Source organism: Limulus polyphemus, unplaced genomic scaffold (genome assembly GCF_000517525.1).
Source record: "Limulus polyphemus unplaced genomic scaffold, Limulus_polyphemus-2.1.2 Scaffold3900, whole genome shotgun sequence".
Lineage (NCBI taxonomy): Eukaryota > Metazoa > Arthropoda > Merostomata > Xiphosura > Limulidae > Limulus > Limulus polyphemus.
This window is the reverse complement of record NW_013669510.1, coordinates 56,611-76,841: the sequence shown is the minus strand read 5'-3', so window position 1 is coordinate 76,841 and position 20,231 is coordinate 56,611. Positions and strand designations below refer to the sequence as shown.

The 20,231-nt window shown below is 31.1% G+C and overlaps 1 protein-coding gene across 1 annotated transcript in view; it reads left to right on the top strand.

Moving 5' to 3' along the window:
- Positions 1–20,231, top strand: part of LOC106470247 (KICSTOR complex protein SZT2-like) — a 67,431-nt gene that overhangs the window by 18,494 nt on the left and 28,706 nt on the right. The window contains exons 7-15 of the mRNA XM_022398846.1: positions 1,366–1,585; positions 2,839–3,023; positions 3,331–3,493; positions 4,141–4,370; positions 6,507–6,698; positions 8,683–8,962; positions 9,877–9,938; positions 15,122–15,310; positions 17,324–17,586. Of these exons, the coding sequence (XP_022254554.1) occupies positions 1,366–1,585; positions 2,839–3,023; positions 3,331–3,493; positions 4,141–4,370; positions 6,507–6,698; positions 8,683–8,962; positions 9,877–9,938; positions 15,122–15,310; positions 17,324–17,586 (1,784 nt within the window). The remainder of the gene's footprint in view (positions 1–1,365; positions 1,586–2,838; positions 3,024–3,330; positions 3,494–4,140; positions 4,371–6,506; positions 6,699–8,682; positions 8,963–9,876; positions 9,939–15,121; positions 15,311–17,323; positions 17,587–20,231) is intronic.

Genomic DNA, 20,231 nt, shown 5'->3' with positions numbered 1-20,231 from the left:
TATATATATATAAGTAATTATATCTAAAAGTTATATGTATAGTAGTAGTCTTTATATATGTACACTAGTTATACGTTGGTTTTACATATTTCTCTAGAAGTTCTTGCTAAAATACTTTATTGCTTTTTCTTGTGTTAAGATTTTTGCAAGCTGCTCACCTCCATAAACGGTGGATTTTTTTTGTGTTCATGCCCATTAAGTTTTTTGTTGAAGATTTGTGAATAATTTTTAAATACAGTAATAATATTGTTTAATAAATGAATCTTAGACATGCCAGTTAATACACTCTCAACCACAGCATTATGATAAAAGTGAAGAACTATTAAGCCAAGGTATGCATCATGAAAAATACAAAATTGAAAAGATAAAACAACAACAACTACACCACAGCTATAGCATCATTATAAATAAGGGAAATGATTAAATAGTCTAATTTCAGGCTTATAAATTATTGTCAAGTTATTTCAAACATTGTTAGCAATATTTTGGTTTTGGAAAATGTGGTATGCAAATACCTCGTATCTTACACTTCTGTGAGGCATATATTTCCTATTTCTAGTTTGAATTTGTATCATGCTTAATCTTGTTGAGGTTGTGTAAGTTCAACCTTAGTTTTAACTTTCTGTAGCATGATTCAGTTCAGGAAGTTATCTAATGTTTTTGGGCCAGTCTTAGTATAGCATTTAGTGTGCTTGGACTGTGAATCTGAGGATTCATGGTTTGTAGCCTTCAAAATCTCACTTCAAATTTTGGAGTGCTTTGTAAGTTTCACAGTCAAACCTCACTATACAGTTAAACTATCAGTTAAATATTAGATATGGCTATATATATCACATAATCCTTCTTGTAGCTTTGAGCAAAAATTCTGAAACAAAACCAGTGGGTTTGATGGGCAATGCTTAGCGTTTATCCCAAACTCTTTAATACTGGAAATTTGTTTTCATTTTGAAACCCACATTTATTCACAGTACATAATTTTGTTGTCAAAAAATTGTCTTTTAAAGATAAAATTTCTACTCAATTGAAGTTAAATGAAAACATTCATTAGTGCTTCATTTTGAGGTTTTGAACTACTGTTTTCTAAATTCAGAGTTTTACAATAAACAAAAAGACAAAATGTTTTATATTTGACCCCTACCATAAATATTTGTAGGTTGTTCATTTGAGTGACTGACAAAAAAACAGGTATTATATCAATGTTTGTAATTAGATTTCTGGGCTGAAAACATACACTATTTTAGGATATATATGTTTAAACTTTCTTTGTTTAACTTGTGCTTTTGAGTTAACTGATCTTAAGTTGTTCCTTTTTCTTTCTTCAATTAGTATATTGCATAGTGTATTTTTTGTTTGTTTGTTTTGCAGTTTGGTGGTGGTGGTTCATCTCAAGATGCTACTCAGACAGAAAATAGTATCTCAGCTGAGATATCAGTTGACTCTAGTACCTCTCTGCAACTGGAGAAAAATATAAAGACTGAATCTATACACCACATCACACATGCTTATGAAGCTGGAGACAGAGGAAAATTGTCTTCCATTCTTCATCAAGACATGAAATCAATTTTAGAATTTGGAAAAGATCTTGGTAAGAAGCTGCTAGCTGTTATTAATTGTTTTTCATTTCTTATTTGTATTTTATATTATTAGCTTTTTTTTTTTATTCAAGAGATATGTAGTACATTATCGTGAATGTATAGATGGTTTGCAAGGTGTAAAGGCCCAGCATGGCCAGGTGGTTAGGGCGCTTGACTCGCAATTTGAGGGTCGCGGGTTTGAAACTCTGTCACACCAAACATGCTCGCCCTTTTAGCCATGGGGGCATTATAATGTCACGGTCAATCACACTATTTGTTGTTAAAAGAGTAGCTCAAGAGTTGGCGGTGGACGGTGATGACTAGCTGCCTTCCCTCTAGTCTTACATTACTAAATTAGGAACGGCTAGTGCAGATAGCCCTCGTGCAGCTTTGCACAAAATTCAAAAAACAAACAAACAAGGTGTAAAAGTTGATAAAGAATTTAAAGCTTTTGCTTATCATCCTAGTAATTCAAGTTTTATATAAAGCTTTGATATAGATCTAGGTTAGTGATAGATCTTCATACTAAGCTAACAATGCAAAATAATCTTTATATATTAAAAAATGAATAAAATGCACACACACACACAATAATAACTGTGATCATTGCTAGTAATAAAGCTTACAGTAAATAATGTTAACTAGCCTGTCAAGTTATATCTGGATATCAAAGGGCTTTGAGAAGTCTAATAACTAACAGCTTGAGAGATGCGTGTAAACCAAAGTTTTTAATGCATTAAAGATGATATGCAAAAATATTATTGTAGGTACAGACACAATGCTGTTATGTGAAATATTTGGCTTGCAGGTGACATTTCCCCCTCATTTTCTCTGCAGTATGACTAGCAATAACATAGTGTAGTATGATATGAAGAAAATATTATTTATTGTGGCATAGCACTTGATTGCTTCTTTTGTGTTTTTACGAAACATAGTGCATCATATTAGAACATGCAGAAGCACGCCAGTATTATTGATATTATGTTTTGAAAGTGAGTAGTTTTTTCTGGAGAAATAGATTAACAGAATTAATAAAACGTATAATACAATAACATAAAGTTCTTCAGGGATACATTTTGTGATTGTAAAGTATTAAAAATAGAAAGAAATATTCTAATTTAAAATTGATAAATCAATCCAAAATGTCTCTTATCCCAGAGAATATGTATTAATTATTTCATACTAGTTAAGTATAACAAATATTAAGAGAGAGAGATGTTTTTACCACAGTATTTTCCTTTCCGTTAAATAATGTGATCTGCAGGTGTACCTACAGTTGTGAAGCACAAGTTTTCAGTAACCTCTCGACATTGCATCAGAATTGTTCTGAAAGAATTTCAAACAGCTGTGAATGACCTAACTCCTGATGTTTTGCCAAAGATTTTCATCAAATTGAAAGATGGCAGTGAAGATTTCTTATCTTTTAATACCACGTGGCAGTATTATTTGGTAAGCTAATAAGCAGTCTCATGTAGTAATTATTTTATTCATAATATAATTTTAAATTATTTACAACTGTATAAGCCTTCCATAAAATAAGTAGTTTTTTCAACCTTTTCAGTACATTTGAATCAATTTATCTTTAGCTCTTATTGGTGGTGTTGATTTCAATGAATGATATGTAGACTATGGTGTATGGTAATTATAATTCTTACAAAACATTTTTCAAATTTTAACTTTTTTGAGTATTTTAATTAAATAATATTTTATCTGAGTGTATATTTTTTTTTCATTTTTTAAATACTATATTTCCCAGGGAGGGAGGAAACCAGGTGATCCGTATACCATGTTGTGTGATGTGCCACCTGGTGAAAAGAAACACTACATAGCTGTTGGGAGAAATGTAAACCAATGGCGAGCTTTCATGGGCTGTGATGAACTGTCATGTTTTCTGGAATCTGCATTTGTACCACAAAAAGGTAATTTAAGTCAGTAAACCAGTCAGTGTTCTTTCTTAGAGCATAGTTTGAACTGCATTTTTAAGTTTATCAAATGTAATGTTTCTAGAATTTTGGTGTTACCAAATTTTATGAATAGTATTGAAATAATGTATCGTTAATTAGTATGTATGTACTGAAGACTTAAAACATCAAAGATGTCTAATATGTAAACTTGATATCTTTATAAGTAAATAAGTATAATCATGCACGTTATGGAATTAGAGGTGTTTATCAACTGAATTTGCTACATATACGAATTTAAATGTATTTGTTTAAAATCAAAGTAATCTTTTTTTTTAGTGTTTTATTTGCACTTAAAAATTAAATTGTAAAAAACCTTTTGTTTTTCAAGATTGCATAATAAGTTTCACTTTTACATTTTATTCAAAAATCTATCCAGAGTATAGTTTGTTTGAAATAACTAATAGTTTATCTTTCACTGTGCCAAAATATGTCATTTTTTTTATTCTTAATTTACAGTAGCACAATTCTGTTTAATCAGTTATGTGTATGACTTTGTTTATTCATTTAGCTTTAATTCAACAAGTAACTAGTTTTTAAATATTTTAGTTTCTGTTATGTTTCATTTTATTGAAGATTCTTTATCTATGTTGTGAATTTTATAGGACAGAAGACATACCAACTTTATCAACCATATCTCTGTCAAGACAAGTCACGGGACAGTTCTGCAGCAGTCAGTCATTCAAGTCTTCTCACAGTGACCAGTCCTCTCCCATCAACTCCTCTAGCTGGCATCTCTGTTGGTGGGTCACCAAAGAGCTGTAGCAATGAATCTGCTACCTCTCCATTTGTTCCTCGCCAGAGATTTCTCATTCTTTTTGTGGTTGATAAAGAAGTAAGTTGCAACTTTTTATTTTTGTAATTAACTTGGTTAATTATTAACTTAAATAACAGGAAGAACCATGAATGACTTAGCAAGTTCTTTATGTATGTCAGAAGTTTAAAGCTTTTTGTGAAATAATAATTTTCTCATAAAAAAAATCTCTGTAGCATTTTAGACATTTTCTGTTATTAAATGGTTAAAGGTATTCGTAACATAAAAGCATAGCTACAATGTATGCCTGTGGGATCACGTTACTCCAATCTTAGCTTGTCAATACTTGCTGTCCGGTGTTGACAAAGCAGATACTGTCTAGATGTATAAGGAAGAGATTGTATTGTTTCAGAATTTACTTTATGTATAGATGAATTTTCTTTGTACCTGTTTCGAAGTGGATTCACAAATCTGTCCAAATATACAATGTGGACTGTGTTGGCATGCGTTAATTTTTCAATCAAGGGAGCAAAAGCTAGTTCTTCTTATTTTCAAGGACCACGAAAGGGAAAATGGGGAGAAATAGGGGAAGTGTTTTATTCAGAAATTTGTACAGCTAAATAAATTAATAAATTCTGTGTAAATGTCCTATGCAGTTGGTGTAAATAATTTTGACAACATGAATAAGGAGGATCTTATCTGTACACCAAGCACAAACTTTTTATTTTCTGTGAATTGAGGAAATTAGTAGTTAAATTATTTATAGATTTATAGAAGAATATCTAGAGAGTGGATGTTGATCATGCTTTCTTGTTTTACCAAACCTTTGAGTGTATAAAACTGCACAAAATAGAAAAAGTAAATGTTAAGATTCTGTGTTTGCTTTTTTATAAGGATTTAAATGAAAACTGCAGAAACACAATGAAGAATATCTCCACATTACATATGTGCAAATCATTTAAAATGGTAAATGCATGAAAGAATCAATTTGAGGTAGCAGCAGTGGCAGCATCAAACTAAAAAAAAACAAAACAAAAAAAAAAGACAAAAGGCAGATTTGTCTATCCTTTGTCTTTATGCCACAGAAGAAACTGGTTACTCTGATGCAAAACTAACATTGTCATTGAAAGGCTGCAGACTGAAGAACTCAACATACTTGGTCCTGTAATACTTATCCAAATTACAGTATTATCTTTGGAAAACAAAAGCCAGAATGTTGAAGAAATGAATAATGAAATTTATTTGGTTGCTTTATTTGCTTACAGATTTGATGTGATGTCGTGGAGGATTACAGGAAACATCAAAAACCCATATGCTTACCACATTATATAGCTGAGCATCTTGAGACCCAAGCACTGCTAACTTTGTCAGAAATTTACAAGTATGGATTCCAGGCTATGCTAAACATAGTACTTATCCAGTACAAAGAGAATCCAAAAGTATCTCAAGCCACTGGTATTTGTACTACAGCCACCATTTTCCTGAACATTATTAGAAAGTGTGACATAGGCAGCATATGAGCTATTTCCCATTCATAGACCAGACACTTGTGTTAGCTTCTGAATAATATATTTTCGGGACAATCTGTTTGATTCAAAATAGTCAATTTGTATACAGAGTGTACAACTGCTATTAGCAACTAATACCAACTGCTATTAGCAACTTCTTAATAGTAGCTAACAGAGAGAACTTTTGGTAAACTTGTCTTCATAAGAAACTACTTATCATTTCACAAAGATAATTGACAGGTTAGACAGTCTCAGTGTCCTCAGCATGTGAAAAGATGTAACTGTTGGGATAGACCCACAACAAGCTTTAGGAAAACAGTTTATACGGAAAGAGGCATGTTAATGTATAAAATGTGTTTAACCCTATCATGACCAGTGAGAACCTTTCAGGTGTTAAGTGCACATGTATTAAATTTTATAATTTCTGTAAAAATAATAATTCCAACTCTTTCAACATTTTACTAAAAATATTTTACAGTTGTTGATATTTTGCTATTTTGTAACATTTATTTAGTGTAATTCTCAAAGAAAAATTCAAACTGCATTTCTCTTGCAGTTCCAAGGAGTCTTGCCTGTGAACAGCTAATTTTTCAGTTTTTTATTTAAGTTTCTTTTATGAATCCCAAAGTATGAGAAATCATAATCCCATTTTTTGGTTTTAACAACACCCATAATTATATTATAGTAATATATGTTTTTCTTCCTTCAGCTTACCTTATATTTGTATAATTGGGCTAATGAATTGTGCACCAGTATTATCAACATGATGACTCGCTTAGTTTTGTGGCATAACTCTCGTGCCATTGTGCTGAACAGTGTCATCTGTCAGAAGTTGGGCTTTTTTTTTAACCAGCCATTGGATCGTGCTGTTAAGACAATACATGGGACCCAAAAATCTCAAGTAAGAGGATAAAAAAATTTGTCTGTTCAATGTTAAAATAGTATTTGTGTGTATGTAATGTTGATCATTCATACTGACTAGTATCTAGTAGACATGAACCACTTTGATGTCAAACTTCTGAGCCTGTAGTCAATTAAACCACCTAATTGTTTAGAGGAATGTTTAACATCCTTAAAAACGTTCCATACTTGTGAATTTTTAGAAGCTACATGGGGCTTTTAAATCTAAGAAATGATTAAATTTGTAGGATAAATCTTCATTACTGTGGCAGTATTATGTTTACCAGTTTAATGTATACAAGCTTAGAATGATAATACCTATAAGCTGAAAAATGTAGTTTGCTCATTTTATAATGTAGAACGACTTTGAGAAAATGGATAGTTTAGCTTAAAGATGGTGAATCAGTTCTCTAGAATGAAATCTTATATGTTCAGAAAAATTTGTATCTGTTAACTTTTTATGTACAGGTGAGGGTCAAAGTGTGCATACTATGACCTTTTAAGAGTGCTATCAAATATGGTATAATGTGTTTGGTGTCAGGATTATTAACTATATTACTGATTTAGCAACAATTCTTGGTAGAGGAGAGCAAATACCAGATACATTATACAAGGATATAAAAAACTGTAAATATGCAGTACCCAACATAATCAAGAAGGATTTCTGTCTGAGAATGAGGCCAACAAGGTATGAATTCATCAAGATAAGGCTCCAGTCATACCTCAAACAGGGGGAGTATTGAATAGTTATCCATGCTTTTCCATACAAAGTCACAGGATGTAGGGCCTATGGACTTTAATGTGATAAGATTGATGATGTTGATGCTGTTGTCCTCATACACTACTTTGATTTTGGAAAGGCAACTTTGAGGAGTACTGTGTTTTGGATATGACAAACTTATAATGGAGCCTTTTGCGATGTGAACTTTGCTGCAGGGCTATTGTCAAGATGTACGGTTTGCAAATAGGGAATAACTGAATATGGCAACATTGACTGTAACAATGTCATGGGCCTCCAAGTTTGTTTTATCCCTATGGTAACAAGCTGGATCATTTTGATAAGCTTTGTAACCATGAAATTATACATAATGTAACTCAGAATGTATTAAGTGTATCAGAATTTACTTAAGTGTATCTTCACAAAATATACAAATATGTTGTTGTACACAGAAAATCAGATTTTTTGCAGAATATTTTGTACTAAAATTTTTTCTGTGAATTTAAATCTTTGTTAAGTCAGTCTGAGTGAAAGATGCTTTTCATATTAAAGATAAAAATATTTCTTTTCACCTTATGTTGTCATATTTCATTTACATAACCTCCTAAATAAAAAAATTCATTTTTGAGAAAACTTTCATCTCTTATTTTCTCTATCCTAACACTAATTATAGTGAAATTATTATTTTACAGTGAATGAATGGTTAAACATTATAAAATGAAATTAAGGACATGGTTTATGCTTATAAGGTTGTGAGTAAGGGTGAAATGCATCAAAATATCCAAGAAGCCTTCACAAAGATTGATCCTGCAATGTTGGAAAAAACTTGGCAGAAGTTTGTAAGTTGTGGTGTACATGCTGAACTATGGTAATTGTAGGAAATCCAGTCCTGAAAGGGTGAAGTATCACCTTGATGATGTGCTACATAAATGTGAAGTTTTGTATAAGTTAAGATGCACCTAATCCTGCAATTCTACAAAGGTTACTTTTATAATTAATTTCGTTTTATTAGTTTGGAAAAATTAATATATCATTGTGGTTATTGGATTTTTTGTGTTAGTATCTCACATTTGTAATAGGTTGTAATTAGCTAAGAACAAAAAAGAGCATTTATAAATTAGTTAACTTATTGCCTACTTGATATTACAGCAATTTTACTGTTTATTTAAAAGCTTAGCATTAATGATTTAAAATGAGTTATCTTTTTGCCACTCCTTCCATAATACTGAGTTTGTTCATGACAATTTTTGTTCTGTTTTCTGTTCAGACAGTTGTGACCAGCTTTCTGCCCATCAATGTAAATCATATAACTATTCTCATAAAATATCTCAGTCCTCCCCACCGAGACATTCAGCATGGCAGCATTGTAGGTGGTCGACATGGTACTTCTGGTAGTAGTCAGACAAATTTCCCAAGCATGCTTGAATTCCTTCGAGATTCACAACCGCCACATCCTTTACATAAAACTCGTTATGGCCTTTTGAGAGATCCAGTTATGAGACATGGAAAGCAGCTTGATGAAACACGTATTAACTCAGAAGGAAGAGGTAGTTGTCTTGGTTGTTTTTCATCCTAATGATTAAAATATTCAAAACCTGTAATTCAGTTTTGGAAGAAAATGAAAATACTTATCCTTTATTTCAAGTTTTTTTATTGAATTGTATGGAATAAGTGAACTCCATACTCTTAAGTTCTCAGTAAAATCCACTTAGGGTATTAGTACTTTTAATTGTCTCACTGAAAGTCAGCATTTAAGAAATGTTGAACAAGCAATGCATTAAAAATGGTAAGCAAACCATTTCAAATGCCCTGCTGACTGAATTTGTTTTTTCAAGTAGGCATTAAAATTTTCATTGATACAAATTCAAATCTGTTTCCAGAGATAAATAATTATGAGCAGGCTTTAAAATCTCCAGTACAATATGTTTAGTATACAGTTAGATTTGCATTTAAGAGTTTCCCCTGAAGCTAATAAATGAATAATAACAAAAATAATGTGTCAATTTTGAAGAACTTGGTAAATTGACCCAATTATAATATAAAAATTTTTCTGCACTAATTAAAATCTACTGCAACTTTAACATATCAGTTTGTTTTGTTGAATCTGCATTAAATATTAATATTTTATCATTTCAATGTTTAAATTTGCTGATACACACACACACACACATTTGGATTCAAAAGCCCTTAAGATAATTCACGTTATACAGTGAACTTGACATTTTTAGTTGAAGTCCTAGATGTATCATAGGGTATACCATATGTATTATATTTTCTGCATTGTCCATTAGTTCTACTTGAAATTTTGCTAAACTTAGTGTAATCATCTAGCACATGATAATGTTATACAACTGTTGGGCAAGTATTTGACACATGGTCTTATTATAGGCATGCAATTAAATTTTATTTTTTCATAAAATAAGTTTTATGATGGCACTATTCACTTTTATTGAAATTTCAGATTTGCAAGACTTACAAACAATGTGGCAGGCTCGAGGAAGCAGTTCAAATGTGCCATTTATGGTAAGTTGTGTGATTGTGGTATACAATTGTGTTGTTTGATTTTAGTTGTTTTTATTTCAGTTTTTACATTTTATGACTGTATATGAAAATAATATTAGGAAATAGATTGAGGAATTTTGATAGTAAACGAAATAAAAATGTCACCAGGTTGAAAAAAATCAATTATTATAACAACAGCTTTTTCTAAGCTACAGTTTACCTGTAGGTAAAATTAAGTTTAGAGCATAAAAAAGTGGAAACTGAAGAAGTAAAAAATAAACTAGTTCAGAAAGAAGGGTTTGTGTTGCTGAGTGTTTCATTGTTTACAAAATTGCTTCAGTCAGCAGTGTAGCAAAGAAAGAGTTCAGAATAATCAATTATTAGCTCAGTGAGGGCTTTTAAGTTGTTTGAAAGTAAAAGTTAATATTAATCAATCTAAGCCAATTATTTTAATGTTTTTTATATTAAAACAACAACCATGACCTCAAGAAAAATATTACTTACATTTCATTTCTTAGGCTTTGTAATATAGCTCTTTCATATGTCAAATTGTTATTTAACGTACACGATATATTTACATATTTCAATATATGAATCAAGGTGGTAGGAAAACATGCTTTTCTGTTCTTGAGTAATGAGTGAAGCTTTTTCTTGTAAATCATCCCTGTTTAGCAGATTATCTTCCATATATCATTTTTATATCATGTAGACTTTAATGGAGTGTTTACACACGTTTAATGGTTCATGTATACTGATTATTTTAGTTTGTTTTTTAACGTTCTTGTGTTATTGTTTACTATTAAATCCTGTTTTAGATGCATATCCTTAATTTCACAGTTATAAGTATATTTTTTATCTGATACTGTTGTACCAGATACTTTTGTCACATTACATATGAATACTTTATATTAGTATGGAATATATCTGTAATGAGGTATATATGGGTAATTTGTCTAAATTTTCATGCAGATGTTCTGCACATAGTTTTGATATCTTTGTTAACATATTTATTACACTTGACCAGAGCACAGGCTCTCCAACTTTGTTCAGTTGCGATAATAATGCTGATAGTATTGACCATACAAAGCAAGTGAATGTAAGCATATATATTCGAGGATTAGGTGACTCCATGATAATGAGAGCCTGTGCATAATTAGTCAGTTGTCTCATCACAAAGACAATTGGCTAATGAATGATGATGTAAGAAACAACAAGGGCCTTCTTGTATAGTGGGTGAAAGTCTCTCATCATTGACAGTTTCTTAATGGTGATTGTATGCATTTAACTTAGTATTTTTCTCATTATGTGGTAATCTTATTGATACTAAATTTGCATATCATGAGCATTGACTAAACAAGAATGATTAAAATTGAATCGAGTCATATATTGAGTTTATATCATTGGAATATAAAGAAGTTATTGAAAATGTAAAATAAATTTTCCATTAAACACAGCTTTTATTTAGATACTTCATTGTAACTATTAAGAAAAATTGTCATAGCCTGTAAACAAAAATCTGCTAAAGGCCTAGCCACACGATCAATCTTCAGAAAGCATGCAGGCCTTATCATATGCCTCACTAATTTCGAGGGTTTGTGAAGTTAATTTAAAGGACTATATCTATGCAGATTTGAAGAGAAACTTTAGTGGTGGTGTTGGAGAAAGGGGGTAAGGGTATACATGGCAGCCCTCAAGCCTCAGGCTGATTTTCCTCAAATTTATCCATGGCTTACTTATATTCACTGCGATAACTGGCTGTAAAAAATATCATAAACATGTGCTACGAATCCTTTTACTTACCCTTAGTCTTATCTAACCTTTATCTGTCTCACAGAAGCTTGTATCAAGTTTGCCCTGTGCCTGTTCTATTCTCTGGGACAGAACAAGCCTATCTCAATTATTTTTAGAAATTTAGAACTTATAATGGCAAGAAAAGTAGTTAGACACGATTCAAAGGGCAATCATAGGGCTATAAAACAATAGAACTAATCATAAATAGATGTATACTGTTACTAGTTTCAAGCTACTTAGGATAAATGAATGTAGTTTCATGTTAGAATTTGAAGTCATTCTAGAAAGAAAAAAGGGGTAATTTAAATTTATTTATATTTTTTTTTGCTGGTTACAAGGTCAATCAAACTGACTGACATTGTATAGAGTTAGGGTAGAGAAAATAACAGATAATGTATTTAGGAGGTTTTGGAGATTACACAAATAAAATTTGAGATTTTTGAGATGAAGTGCTTTTAATCTTAACATGAAAATCACTTTACACACGGACTACTCAAAACAAATACTTGTTATATTCATGGACAAATCTTTTTTTATTTAAAATACTTCACAAAAAAATGATTTTTTGTATGTGAAAGACTTGTAATTTTTTCTGAAAGATTGCCAAATTTTGTGAATATACTATATTAAAAGTTAGTAGTATCAAATCTATAAAGACTATACGAGTACAAAGAGGTCACGTGGTTAGTCAAATCAACCAAGCCCATGTTGAGAGAGTTAAAGATGCAGGCTTGATTGAAATTGATACCTGGAAAGTGTGTACTCATGCTTGCACAGTTCTGCAGTCAATAGAGGTGGTTTAACCACTGATCATATGAAGATTGTAATGGTCCAGAAGTTGCCCCCATCTTATAATAAACGAGAAATCTTTAGCTTTCCAGGTTTTTGGTTAATTATTCCATATATCTTCACTATTGTCTGCATTGACTAAGTTTGAAATTACTTCCATACTATTGTTTGTTTGTTTTGAATTTCACGCAAAGCTACAAGAAGGCTATCTGTGCTAGCCGTCCCTATTTTAGCAGTGTTAGACTAGAGGGAAGGCAGCTAGTCATCACCACCCACCGTCAACTCTTGAGCTACTCTTTTACCGACGAATAGTGAGATTGACCATCACATTATAATGCCCCCCATGTCTGAAAGGGCAACCATGTTTGGTGGGATGGGGATTCAAACCCTAACCACCTGGCCATGCCGGGCCACTTCCATACAAAGCATTCTATTTTAAAATAGCTACCCTGTGCATTTCTTGGAGAAAATAACTTCCTCATTCGTAACTAATTTGTTTGTCAAACCACCTAAGATACTCACTGTGCCCAAACTCCCCTTATACACCTGCTTACCATATCTTGGGTGACAGAGCTCCCTTATTATGAAATAGTTGCAAAAAATTATGTAACTCTTACTATCCCCAAATTGACTTGAAAGTTATTATGAAACCCAATTTGAGACTAAAAAATTTTTTCTGCTACAAAGATCGTTTGGTGACTGCCCATTGTTCATATCATGTCTACTTATACACGTGCAGAGATTGTAAGGTGTAAGGCCTCCTATATTGGTGAAACCAAACATCACCTTAAAGTATGAGCATGTGAACACCTGTGCATATCTATAAAAACTGGAAAAAAGGTTACAAACCCTCCTAACTCCGCTATCTATCAGCACAATACAGAAACAGGACACCCAATTTCTCTCTCTAACTTTAAAATTCTCTCAACAGTCAAACATGATCTCAAAAAGTCAAAACTCTTCTTCCATCCCTAACATGTACAGTCTTCACTTAGTATAACTATTTCAACTGTGTCACATTTTTCATTTTCTCGTGTTATAATTGTACATCAAATTGTTTACTTCTTATGTATATATTTCTGTTGTAATTACAAATATGGTTTGTTTGTTTTGTACCTCCAGGTGAAATTATGATGATTCCGAAACATTTAATAAATGCTTCCTATTGTCACATTTGTGTTTAGCTTTATCATTAAATTGATAAATGTAGTACTGGCACGTGTGTAGTTAATTATTTTTTGTACCTTCATTATGAACCTTTGATGCACCTAATGGTCCCCAAAGCTATAAGACAGGAAATACTTTAAAATTTGCAAAATGCAAGAACTAGAGGGCACCAGAAAGTTTTACACACTATCGTGGATGTATAAAATTGGTTATTTTACCACGTATGATGCCTAGAGGGAACACTGACTGCTCCAAGGACAACTTACATAGGTTGGTAGATTTTTTCTCTCTAAGTGAATTCCATGGATATAGTTGTTCCTTTACTCAAAGCTGAGAGAGGCCATTGATTCGTTTACCAAGTGGGCTGAAATTTATCCAATGTCTGACATATTAATGCAATCCCAGTCTTTTGGCTGAACAGTGGATTCACTCTTTGGTTCTCCTGTAGAAATCCACATGGACTGAGGTGATAACTTCAACAACCAGTTGTTTGCAGAGTTAAATTGAGTGTTATGTGTGTGTTGAAAATGTACACTTCACCACATGAAACTCACTCTGATGGTTTGAATGAATAGGCAGTACAGACTGTTTAATATATGCTTGCTAGTTTGTTTATACCCTGACTGAAGTGATTGGGATGAGCACCTACTATATGTCATGATGTCATAATGCACAAACGAACAACAGTTGACCAGTTTTCTGAATCTCCTGGTGTTTAGATGGAAGTACAGCTCCCTGTGAATCTGATGTATTGTTCACTACCCAATGTGCACAGGAATATGTGAAAGGACTGTGTTCTGATGTAGTCAACATGCATGCATTTGTTCACTGCAAATGGGTAAAGAGTTCATGTATCAAAAGAGGTGTTATGACAAAACAATAACAAAATAGAAGTTTGAGTCTGTTGACTGGGTATGGTGTTGGTGTGTGTGCCTGCAGCACAGAAACATCTTCCTACAGCTGAACTTGTCTGTTCTTGTTTGTTGACAATTGTATGAAGTGAACTATGAATTATTGTAACAAACACGTTGAGAAGCTTCAACTAATTACATCACCAGGCTAACTCTGATCAGAACATGATCTGTGTCATGTAATCTCATCTCTCGTGAGTAATATGCTATTCTTATATATCTGGCTGTTTGATAAACAAACATGCAGAAATGACTTTGTGATCATACAATAGTATAACAATTAATAAATACATGAAAATTAGTTTAGCATTATCTTGCATCTTATAGCCTTTATATTTTTGTCTATGTTTAGGAGTACTGTTAATTATATATGACAATGAAATATACTCTGGATTAGGTAATTTATCTATTAAAATTTTTATCTATTAAAATTTGTTAAGTAGGCTATAATGTTGGTTACATAGTGTAGATTATGTTTGTTTTTGGGATAAAGATGATAAATATCAAGTGTAGTTTTATCATTAATTTTTATATTTGTGTAATCAGGACAAGCTACATCTGGTGAAGAAAGTGGGTCGACTTAGTCACTTTTGTCTGACACCATTATTATTTAGCCCAGCATGGAGATGGAAGGTGGGCCCTATTCGAGACCATACTTTTGATAACACTATTTTTGGAATTACAACTGGAGAGAAAACAGTGGAACAATCTCAGACGGAACAGAAAACATCTGGTGTAAGTTTTGTTGAAACTGTTTTAGGTTATACTTACTCTTTAAGCTAATTTATTTTGTCATATGTAAAATATTTTTTATTCATCTGAAGCAATTTCGTAATAATAGTTGCATTTGATTTGCAGTGCCAAATAAGATGAAAAAAAAGCATATACATATAGAAAAATAACTAAACAGTATATAATATGTAAAATATTAAAAAGCAGCTGCTGCATAACCATAACACAGTTGAAATAAACTCATAAATAGAAGTAAACAAGTTTAACTTCGTATCTAATCAATGGAGAAATATCAGATAGTTTTGATGAAAAGAAATTTTATAGCTTCACATTGTAAATTAATTATTTCATAAAATGTTTCCATTTTATTTTATGTTCTTGAAATAAGAAAAAGAAACTTTAAAGCACCCTTTCTTAAATCATAAATACATGAGACCGTTATATTTAAAGCCCAATACATTCATTATTTCTTGTAAACTAAAACAAACATCATTACTGAATAGGCAAAATAATAATTGTAATAAAAGTAATTAATACAAGCAGTAAAATCTATAAAAAAAATTATGATAACTTTATCAAGATGAGACTGAAAAGTAAAAAGTAAAAATATTATGATAATAGCAATCTAAATTTTCATTATCTTTCTCATCTTTTTTTTTCAAACTATATATATATATACTTACATCTAAATTTTCATTATCTTTCTCATCTTTTTTTCAAACTATATATATATACTTACACATCTGTGTTTTATCATCTCTTTCATCATTTTTCCAGTCTTGTCATATTTTTCTTGTTTTCTCTTCAGACCTTTGGAAGGCCTTGTTTCTTTTTCTTTGCATCTTTTCACACTTCCATGTGTTTCATCATCTTTTCTTCCTTCTTGCATTTTGTACATTTTAGTTTTTTCTTCTTCCATTTTGTTTGTTGTCTGTGTATGTTACTACACATGGCCATGTTTCAATAAACTTTTCTATCTTTCTAATGATTTTTGCAATTTCAGTTCTTCCAACTCTTTCCAATGATTTTTTTCATCCCCAGTTCCTATTTTGTCTTCCTGTTGCTTTCTTTCTGATTTACTTTTCCATCACACATCTCTTTAGCCACCTTTGTTCCTTCATTATATTATTTTCAAAACATATTCCAGAATTATTTTTATTGTAGATATTTCTGTGTTCAGTCTTTCTGCTTCCAATTGCCATATATTTTGTCATATTTCTTCCAATTTTCAGTATCCATTTCGTGTAACTTCTCTGCATTGTCCCATCTTACTTTTAATTTTTCTGCCCACTATATCAATGACTGCTCTTAAAGAGACATTTGTCTTATTTCAGTAGTTATTAAGCCTAAAAAAGGGGGAAAAAAACAGAAGTTTTAAGAGGTGTGGAAATTCTTATGTTTGCCAAGAGTTAATAAAATAAACATGCTTACATAAGAGCTTATTATTTTTGGCTTTTGTGCATATAGATTTCACACTTGTGATATAAAAATCAAATCCTAATTTGACATAGTCAATAGATGATTGCAATATTTCAACATAAACTATTCAAATAATATTTTACATATTACATTTTGGAGCAGAAGCACATTGGAATTGGCTTTTCTGATATTGTAAATTCCTTTGAAAATTAGTGGGCTCTATTTAAGATTTTGTAAGAGTAATACACTTTAAACTGTTGGATATTAAAAAATATTTCTAAATGAGAACATACAACTTTTTATTTTAGTTTGATAATGCTATTGGTGGTAATACATTTTACATATTTTTAAAACAAATTCAACAAAAAATGTCAATACTACATAAAACAAAATTGAAGTATGCTCATCGCACAGTTCCTCAGGGTTGATTATTAGAAACTTGTATAGAGTAAAAGATATATAGCAGTAGTGAAACTTAAAATACTACAACAATTTCTGTTTCTATGAAATTTCCTTTTGTTATTAACTTTTAGGGAAGGAAGTTGGGTAGCCAGATTTATCTTTTGACTTATTTATGATTTTTCATTTTATTTATAGAGATCTCGCCATAACTCTGGTAGTAGCATAAAAGGATTTGAAACTATTAGTATGTCAGTCACAAGTCGTTCCAGGTGGATGAGTGGAGCAAGTCAGCAGACAACAATTGCTAGTGCTTCAAGCTCTCCAAAGTTAAGACGATCTGCACCTGATGAAACATGGCACTTTGCTGTGTGCTCTAACTACATTCAGGAGTATATCCAATATTTACAGAGTCAAGGATTTGTAGCTGTCCAGGCAAAGACAGCTCAACAAAAACAGGGGTAAAAACTTGTAGTTATAGCTATTATCCATTATCAAAATGATTTCATTTGTGCATATACAATTTCGAGGTGATTAGCAATTAAAACTTTGTATTATCCTAGCTTGTACTGAAAATGTTTATGTTCAAATTATTTTGGTAAAAAAAATCAAAATAATCAAAAAATAAATTTAAGTTAGTAAATTATTGAAAAGTTGTGTGTATGTGATGTTCTTTCTGACTTTTTTTTTATGTTGAGATGTTTTAATTCTGCAATTGTTGATGTAGTTACAGGCAGTTTTAAAGCATGGTACATTAATATAAATTTAACAATATGATTTAAGGCAATAATAATAAAAGTGAAACAATGTTTTAAATTACTGTTTCTGTAGACAGATTTCAGGGAATTCAAGATCTGTTGGTTAGGCTTGTATACAATTTATTCCACTGACTTAACTTGTCAAGCTAAGTAATTTTTATCATACTAGACCCAATATTCTGTACTTTTGATGCAGCAAAAAAGTGGATCAAATATATTTGATTTTTGTTATTAGCCACACCTGGAGTCTTCTCTTTTCATCTCTTTCACAATGTTTTCAATTCCAATCCAACTTACCCACATTGACTTTCCAAATCTTTTCACTTACAGATCCTTTTAAACTGGTTTAAGCAAAAAGAAAGTGAACAAAAAAAGAGTATTTGCAGTTACTTAAAAGGAGATAGTGTTTCTTTCAGTAAATTAAAATTCATTAACATCGCTGTAAGACTGTAGAAAAGACCAACTTAATAATTTGAATAGGATTTTATTGATCCAAAATTACAGCTACTCATTCTAATCAAGAACTTCAACAGAACTTTTTCTAGTAAACTAGCATCTAAGCAAATTAACTAAAGCCTAAGTTGTTTTTTTAGGTTCTGAACTTTCTCTTATTCATTTCATCGAAATGAATTTCACCTCCATACGAGTGGTACAACAAAAGATAGTTTTTGACGGTTCTTAATGTGACAACCTTATCCTACATTATGGCCATAGGTTACTGCTAATTGAAAATATTATGCAAGAATGAAGTAAACAAGATACTAAAAACATATTGGGTAATTTGGAATGACAGGAGAAATATTTCAGTAACATTATCAAACTGGATGGGATGATGTTCTACCATCAGTGGTTAAATCTGCTAGTGATCCTATTGTTGAACCCTTAACTGTACTTGTAAATAAAATATGTACAACTGGTAAATTTTCTGAGATTCTTCATACTACTAACATTGTTGCCATCTATAAGGGTGGGAATATTGATCATGTAGAAAATTATCGGTCTATTTCCATCTTATCTGCATTCACTCATATTATCGAACATATATTTTATGATAGAATTATTGTTTCTTGAAAAAAATATAATTTTAAGTAATTCGCAATTTGGTTTCAGTAAGCACAAAAGTACTGAAACATGTACATAAAATGTACATACTGAATAGGCAATGTTATACTTCAATTATTGATATAAAGTCTCATTTCTTTAGTTTCCATCGTGAGGTTCCCCAAGGTTCAATCCTTGGCCCTCTCTTATTTATTATTTATGTTTATGATTTAATTTCAGTGTATTCAAAAGATACATACAATCTATATGTTGATGATATGATTCGTACTATTTTTTGTTGACCATTTTGAAATAGCAAACAATGATTTGTTTGTCGACAACTGCCTAGTTTTAAATATTTGTAAATCACATTATATGATTATATCAAGTGTAAATGAGGTTTTAAGGGAAATATATACTATCTAGAGTTGATTCAATAAAAGTTCTTCAGAATAACCTCTGGTGGGATGAGCATATTAAAAGTATCTAAAAAAAATTGCTAGAGTAGTCTTTATTATGACTCGGTGTAAGAGGGTTTTTTTCACTTAGAGTCCTTTATCAAACTTGTTATGCCATCTTTTACAGTTAAGTGACTTATTGTTTAAGTGTTTGGGGGTTCACGTTTTAATGCCTTAAGACCAATCTGTTACAAAAGAGGGTCTTGAGGCTAATGATAATGGACTTTTTTACTATTATCAGGCTTGTGTTTACTGCTTCATTTGTGTTGCAAGAGATATTATAATATTTAACCCTGAAATGAATTTGTTAATTGCCTCTAGAAATAGTTTATATTTATTTTGTCATAGAAATATCTATTACTGTCCAAGAAGCACTTTGTTTTTGAGTTCCAAGTTTTTTTTACTATTTAGCTCCAGTGAGTTTAAATATATTGAATTTTGATGATTGGTCTACCTCAAGTATAAAGCTATTTAAGATAAAAATATATTATGTATTTAATAATTATTCTATATTTGGTTTAACATATGTCTAAATAGTTTTTCTTTTATAGTTACTTATCGTTCTTTGCCGGAACTTATAGATTAAATAAAAATTAAAAGAAAGTCAGTTCCCGTTGTCTGAGGAATTTCTTAATAACTAACTTGATCTTAGAATTAATCAATTTGTCAACCTCACAGTCTGTTAACAAAGCAGTTAGTCTAAGTTCCATGTCACCAATCAATAAATATGTCAACATGCATAATGTAATATTTCTATCAGCTGTTAAACTTAACAAGACAGATTATTCACGAATAAACCTTATCTGTTGTTTCATACCTATTCTAATCTATCATTTTAACATTTATTTT